At 39.2% G+C, this 6,895-nt stretch overlaps 1 protein-coding gene across 1 annotated transcript; it reads right to left on the bottom strand.

The window, feature by feature from the left end:
* Nucleotides 1-428: 428 nt before the first annotated feature.
* On the bottom strand, nt 429-825 carry LOC116592339 (60S ribosomal protein L35a-like). The gene has a single exon (XM_032345586.1). It carries the CDS (start codon nt 771-773, stop codon nt 441-443), a length of 333 nt encoding a protein of 110 aa, XP_032201477.1. The 5' UTR covers nt 774-825; the 3' UTR covers nt 429-440.
* Nucleotides 826-6,895: the final 6,070 nt, after the last annotated feature.

Genomic DNA, 6,895 nt, shown 5'->3' with positions numbered 1-6,895 from the left:
ACCGCAGCCTTATTTACAATAGCCAAGATATGGAAGAAGCCTAAGTGTCCATCAATGAATGGATAAAGATGATGTGTGATATATATACACACATACAGTGGAACATTATTCAGCCATTAAAAAAATAAATCTCGCCATTTGTGATAACATGAATAGATCTAGAAGGTATTATACTAAGTGAAATAAGTCAGTCAGAGAAAGACAAACACATAGGACTTCGCTCATATGTGGAATTTAAGAAACAAAACAAATCAACAAAGGAAAAAAGAGGAAAAACAAAGACTTAAATACAAAGAATAAACAGATGGTTACAAGGGGGAAGGTGGGTGGAGGATGGGTGAAACAGGTGGAGGAGGTTAAGAGTACGCTATTCTTTTTTTTTTTTTTTTTTTTTTTTTACAAGAGAACAAATCTACACCTTTATTTACTTTTCATTAAATTTAAATCCTTGAGGGGTACAGCATCGCACGGATTCTGTGGCCAATGGCTTTAGCAGGAAGGTTGCTTCGGAATTTGGCACGAACCATGCCGCTGTTTCCATGAGCACGAGTTACTTTTCCCCAGATTACTCTGGTTTTGTTTGGTTTGCCACCAGGAGTCACTGTGTTGTTCTTTGCTTTGTACACGTAAGCACATCTCTTGCATAGATAGAATTCCGTTTCATCTCGAGCATATACACCTTCGATTTTAAGAAGAGCTGTGTGCTCCCTCTGGTTGCGGAGACCCCGCTTATAGCCAGCAAAAATGGCCTTGGACCACAGCCTTCCAGACATTATTTGGCGTTTTAGAGGAGTCCTGTTCCCAGCAGGCCTCACTTACTTGCGCCCAAAGTTCAGCAACAAGAATTCCACTCCAAGAGTACACTATTCTTGATGAGCACTGAGAAATGGATAGGGTTTTGAATCTTTATATTGTACACCTGAAACTAATATAACACTGCTTGTTAATTATACTGGAATAAAACCATTTTAGTTGAGGCATATGAATAAGAACAATAAACAAAAAATAAATTCTATAGTACACTAGATATTGATAACTACTATAGAAAAAAAATTTAAAGGAACGTTTTAGAAAAACAAGATTACTCACCTTGAAGTGTGAGTTTCAGAGAGATTGCCCAGTTACTAAGTGGTAGAGTTTCATCTCTTTTCATTACACCATGCTGCCCTAATTAAGACAGAGTATGAAGTTATTATGTATTAATGGTAATATATGAGGACTTTTAAATTATAATCATGTTTCTAGAATACATATCTAGAATAACTTGGGAGTATACATTCACAGGAAATTTTCTGTGAACACCAGGCACATTTCAAATCTGTTCTGGTAGAAATTTTGGATTTTTCCCTATTTTTGAATGTATACACATTTCATTGTAGAAAGCACAAGTTTTCTTTAATGGGAAAGCACGGGATAAAGGAGACATTTAGAAGACATGAGGTCTAGTCTCAGGTCCTCCATGAACTCCATATTTGGTCTTGGGCAAACCACTGAGCCTTTGCATCACAGACAAGCATTGAGAGAAAAGAGACCTCAGCACTTAATAAAAGATCCACCAAGTGGCAACAAACTACAAAAGCTCATATGAATTTGAATAACTTGAATATTCAATTTAGGAATACATCACACATACGCCAACCACATATTTTCTAAAGTTGTCATGAAAATGTCTAAGGGGAGAATTTTAATTTGACCCCCCTGGTGGTGCCTGTATGCAGTGGGCTGTATTCCATACTCTGATACTGTATCAGAGAGGCTGTCTTACTTCTTTTTGTTATTAGGTCTCATTATTTACTGTAGAGATTTATTAATATTATGCCTTTTTTGGGGGGTCAAACAGAAGCACTGAATATTATTACTCTAATCACAGTGCCTCTCTGATGGTGAATACTTAACATCAATGCTCTATGATTACACCTGTGACATGTTTGCTCAGGATGACTGTGACCTCCGTAGGCTCCTTTATTCCAAGTCGCAGATCTTTTCATTTATCCCAGCTGGAAACTCTTTCTCTGAACTAGCTTTCTTTTACACTTCCACCCACTAGTTAGTGTAAGAAGGACCAAAGCGAGTGGAGTATTTCAAATAACATCTTGCCACTGTCCTAGAGAAGAAATCCTATTACCCTCCCAGAATTTGCTGATTCCCTCTGTCTTAAACTCTTAAAAATTAGAGTTTAAAAACAACAAGGGGCACCTGGGTGGCTCAGTGGGTTAAAGGCTCTGCCTTCGGCTCAGGTCATGATCTCAGGGTCCTGGGATCGAGCCCCACATCGGGCTCTCTTCTCAGCAGGGCGCCTGCTTCCTCTTCTCCCTCTCTGCCTACTTGTGATCTCTGTCTATCAAATAAATAAATAAAATCTTTAAAAAAAAATAAAATAAAAAGCAAAACAAAACAAAACAAAAAAACCCTCAATTTCCACCCATCTTGTATTCTCTGTTTCAGGACTCTGGCCATTCCCTTATTTCTTACCAACCAAATTTTTGGGAATCAGCCCAGCAAATGGACATCGGGCATCAACGCAGAAGTATAATTGGCAGAATAACTGAGTCTATCTGTTTCCAACAGAGTCTCTTGAATTTTGGTCAGGCTTCCTTCAGCCTGGAGCTTTCTTATCAGTATTGACCTAGCAAGATCCAGAATTATTTTCAATGTCAGCCCTAAACTCAAGAACCTCACACAAAATGGGCATTATTCTCATGTTCTATGTTGGAGTTCCAGTGACACCCACAGCTCTTGACTCAAACTAAGAGGACTAATCCAGAGTTTCCTTGGGGCTGAGGGAACAGAAAGTTCCCATTATACTCCCACTCCTGGCTAATTACAAAGAGGGATGAAGAATCATTCCATCTGATGGTGTTGCCACTGGTCATACATGGTTATCCAGCACTTGAGATATGGTTAGTGTCCCCAGGGAACTGAAATTTTAACTTTTATTTTAAAAATTAAATAAGTTAAATTTTAAAACTGCAACTCAATTCAGTTACTGGAAAACTTACAAGAAACAATTTGGTTTTGTGACTCTATATTGGCAACAGTAAATTTTATGAACTCTAAATACAGATCAAGTATTTTCAATGAAAATTTAGTGTCCAAATTTAGATGTGCAGCAAGTATAGAACACACCCCGTACTTCAAACACCTAGTCACAAAAAATATAAAACAGCTCATTAATAATTTTATATTGGTTTCAGATTGCAATCATATTTTGGATCCATTGGGTTGAATCAAATATCTTATTTATATTAATTAGACCTGTTTCTTTTGGCTTTTTCAATGTGATCAGTCAAAATTTTAAATTATATTTGTGTCTCACATTCTATCTCTGTCAGTCATCACTGCTCTAGATCAGCCTTGGGAGTATGGGAGAATAAATGCTGTCCAGTCCACCACGTTCGGATTGCTGTTGGGGGAAGTCACTTCTATTAATCACTTTCCATGTTCCAGAAATTATTCTGTGTTATACTGTTTAATAACCGTGACAACCCTATCATGGAGAGGTAATGGAGGCTTTCAAAGATTAAACATGTAGTCCCCTAAAATCACATATGCAGGAAGTGACAGGCTTAGATTTAAGCAGAGTTCTGTCTTGAAAACCTTAATAATGATGTTTTAACACAATTTGTGTTGTGCTTTCATAGAAGCTTTTCGTATCTTTTTCATTAATCATAAATGTAATCCTATGCATCGTATCTACCTCACAGAGAGGAGGTGAGCCTAAATCAAGACAATGAGTGTGAAATGCTAAAAGTGGTGTCTAGTACATATGAACTACTATTATTTTTCAGATGGGAAAATTACAATGTTACCTTTGTCTGATTCCACAAGTAAACTATTTCCACTTTATCATGCTGTCTCCCATTTCAGGCTATTGATGACACAAATTACCATAAATTTGCATGCAGCCTTTCAAGTGTTCAGATTGTTTGTTCTGTTTTTTTGACTTATGAATTATATCGACTATGCTGCTTCTCCTTCGCCTTTCTGGTCATTCGTAGGTGTGGCCAGTCCCCCCTCATATGTTAATCCCCAAATTAACCTTCAGTCAAAAATCATCTCCCTTTAATGTAACGTAGGGAGAATTTAACCTATGCCTTTTTACCCCATTTTTGTATCATCTACAAAAAGCAATAGCCCAGAAACTAATGCTTACTAGTTTTTAGTTAAGTTTAGTACAGATAGGCAGTGCAAAAATCCCCACAAAAAAACAAAAAACAGAAGCCTCCCAGTGACTTCCAATCCTGTCTTTCAAATAGTGTTATGCTCCAACTGAAATAAATAGATACAAAACAGGAGCCAACGATAGTAGTTCTTATTCCACCGACTCAACCATGGAAACTACAGATGCCAGGCACACCCTGCTATTAGATGCAGCATGTCTGGAAAGCCCTTGCTAAAATTGCTAAGGAGAAAAACATTGGATTTGGGCTTCTCTCTTTCCATTCTTTATAAAACACTGGTGAACCAATCTCAGTAATATCAATAAGGAAGCCTTGGTGGGGAACCCAGACCCGACAAGAGGATGGAAAAAAGTCACTTATTCTAGTTGGTTTTATATTTTTGCAATTTACAAAGTGGATTCGCACACATTGTATCTTCTCTGAGCCCCTCCTCTCACTGGGAGAATATGTGTAAAACCTCATATCTACAGTGATGTTCAATTCATTGTTTTACCACGGCTTCCTATGAGAATTTAAACCCCATGACAGCTGGGGTCATTTCTGTTTCGTTCATGGCTGTGTCCCCAGCACCTGGATGGGACAGCGCCTGGATGTACAGAAAGGTCACAATGTAGTGCTGACTGAATGAATTGTGTGGATGACCTAGAAAGACCAAGAGGTGGTATAAGCCCACGGTGAGATGGCAAACCACAGGACAAGTTGAACGAGAACTCTGGACTCTGTTCACTACCCCCTTGCCAGAAGCTGAAAAATGATGGACAGGTTTCTTTTACATATGAGATGTGTTCAGTTGTCCCCTAATCTTTGAGTGTGGTGTTTCAAATGGAAGGAAATGAGGTTTCAGAGAACATCCAACCAAAGGAATACCACAATGAGTGTGTCAGTCTGAGCCAATTAGAGTTGATAGGTGAAGAACTTAATTGTGAAGCCCCATGGCTGGGCACTCGAGGTGTGATTCAAAGTCCCTTGTGTTGTGCAGCGAAAATGTCCCACAATTGGAAAAACACCTTAAAACAAGTATACATCTTCACACTGAATTTATGCCAAAATTGAACATTTGCATTCAGCTTTAAAAAACAAAAAACAAAAGAAAAAAGAAAAAAGAAAAAAAGGAAAGAAAAGAGGTACAGAAGAGCTGTCGAGATTGTAGTCCCACACGGTGTTGAATGCAACACTTTTAGGGAGTCCACAGGCCCTGCCTTGCTGTGAGAGCCAGGAAAGACTTCATGAAAGGAAGGTTAAACCCCAGGAAGCAAGGAAAAGCATGAACATCTAATTTCCTTCAATTTGCTATGATGCTAAAGAAAACCCAGCAAGAACCAGAGTGCTCAGGACCACACTGACAGCGGGGGTGGGCAGAGGCTGGGGGAAACCTGCATTTATACACATACATCTTTCAGAAACCAAAACAAGTTTTGTTTCTTGGGGCTATGCCGTCAAGACGTTGAAATGTTTAGTTCTTATTTATTTACCCATTCTTCCACTTACTTCACAAATACAAACCATGCATCCTTCATGCGTTGAGCTGGGTACAGGGTGATGGGTTCCTACAACATGTTTCCTTCTCGCCAGCAGCTTCACTCTATTACATGGGGGAGACAGCCACAAACAAATAATAGGTTTGGAAGGCAATTTTTTATATGCAGTTCTAAAAGCTTAGTTTCCTAGGGCTGCTGTAACAAATTATCACAAACTTGCTGTCTTAAGACAACAGAAACTCATTTTCTCACAATTCTGGAGGTTAGAAGACTGAAATCAAGGTGTCAGCAGGGAGCTGGTTTTCTCAAAGGCTCTGAAGGAGAATGCTTGCTTGCCTCTCTGAGGGTCCGGGGACTCCAGGTGTTCCTTCACTGGAGGCTATGTAACACCAGTCTCTGCCTCCCTCTTCAAATGGTCTTTTCTCTTTTCCATCTGTCTCTCTTCTGTGTGTCTTATGTAGAGACACTTGTTATTGGATTAATGCCTACCCAGATACACCAGGAGGGTCTCATCTCAAGATTCTTAACTAAATTACATCTGCAAAGACTCTTTTTTCCAAATCAGGTCTCACATTCACAAATTCCAGGATATGGAGAGTTTCCAGTTTCCTCCATTCAGCACACTACAGGTAGTATACATGAATAATGATATTATCCAGAAAACCTATATCTAGGGGAGGTCACATTCCAGTTGCATGTGAACTGTTACATAGAAAATAATAGAGCTCTATAGGCTCAGTTGGGACAGTAGGCTGCCAAGCTAGGCAGGGGGTTAGCAGGAGCTAAAGTGTAAAGACATAACGGATGAGTATAAAACAATAGCAGGCATATCGTTGTGTCTGGAGGGTAATGTGAGTAAAGATCTGTAGAGACAAGGCTGGGGACTGAGGCTGGGGACTGAGGCTAATCCAGGGAGAACTCATAATCCATGCCGTGAAGCTGGAGCTGTTGGTCAGTAAGTTCTTAGCCGGTAGGACCCAGCACACTGGTGGCTTGACAGTTCATCAAGTGTTGGTCAAATGTTGGAAACGGCTACACTCTAGCTGTACTGAACTTGCAACTCTTCAAATTATTACACACTTATTCTCACCTCTGGGTCTTGGGACTTGCTTTTTTCTCTACCAGAAATATTGAGTAGTATTATTCTCATTTTATAAATAAGGAAAATAAATGGACATGGAATCAAGACACAAATCCAGGGTGTTCTGCCTCCAAAAGCACTTATTTGTCCAAAAT

The sequence above is a fragment of the Mustela erminea genome, chromosome 6 (assembly GCF_009829155.1).
Source record: "Mustela erminea isolate mMusErm1 chromosome 6, mMusErm1.Pri, whole genome shotgun sequence".
NCBI lineage: Eukaryota > Metazoa > Chordata > Mammalia > Carnivora > Mustelidae > Mustela > Mustela erminea.
The sequence above is the reverse complement of the archived record's forward strand: the minus strand, read 5'-3'. Positions and strand labels throughout refer to the sequence as shown.

Bases quoted from the DNA above. Each gene is read 5' to 3' on its own strand.
- LOC116592339 (XM_032345586.1), bottom strand. From the start codon at position 773: ATGTCTGGAAGGCTGTGGTCCAAGGCCATTTTTGCTGGCTATAAGCGG.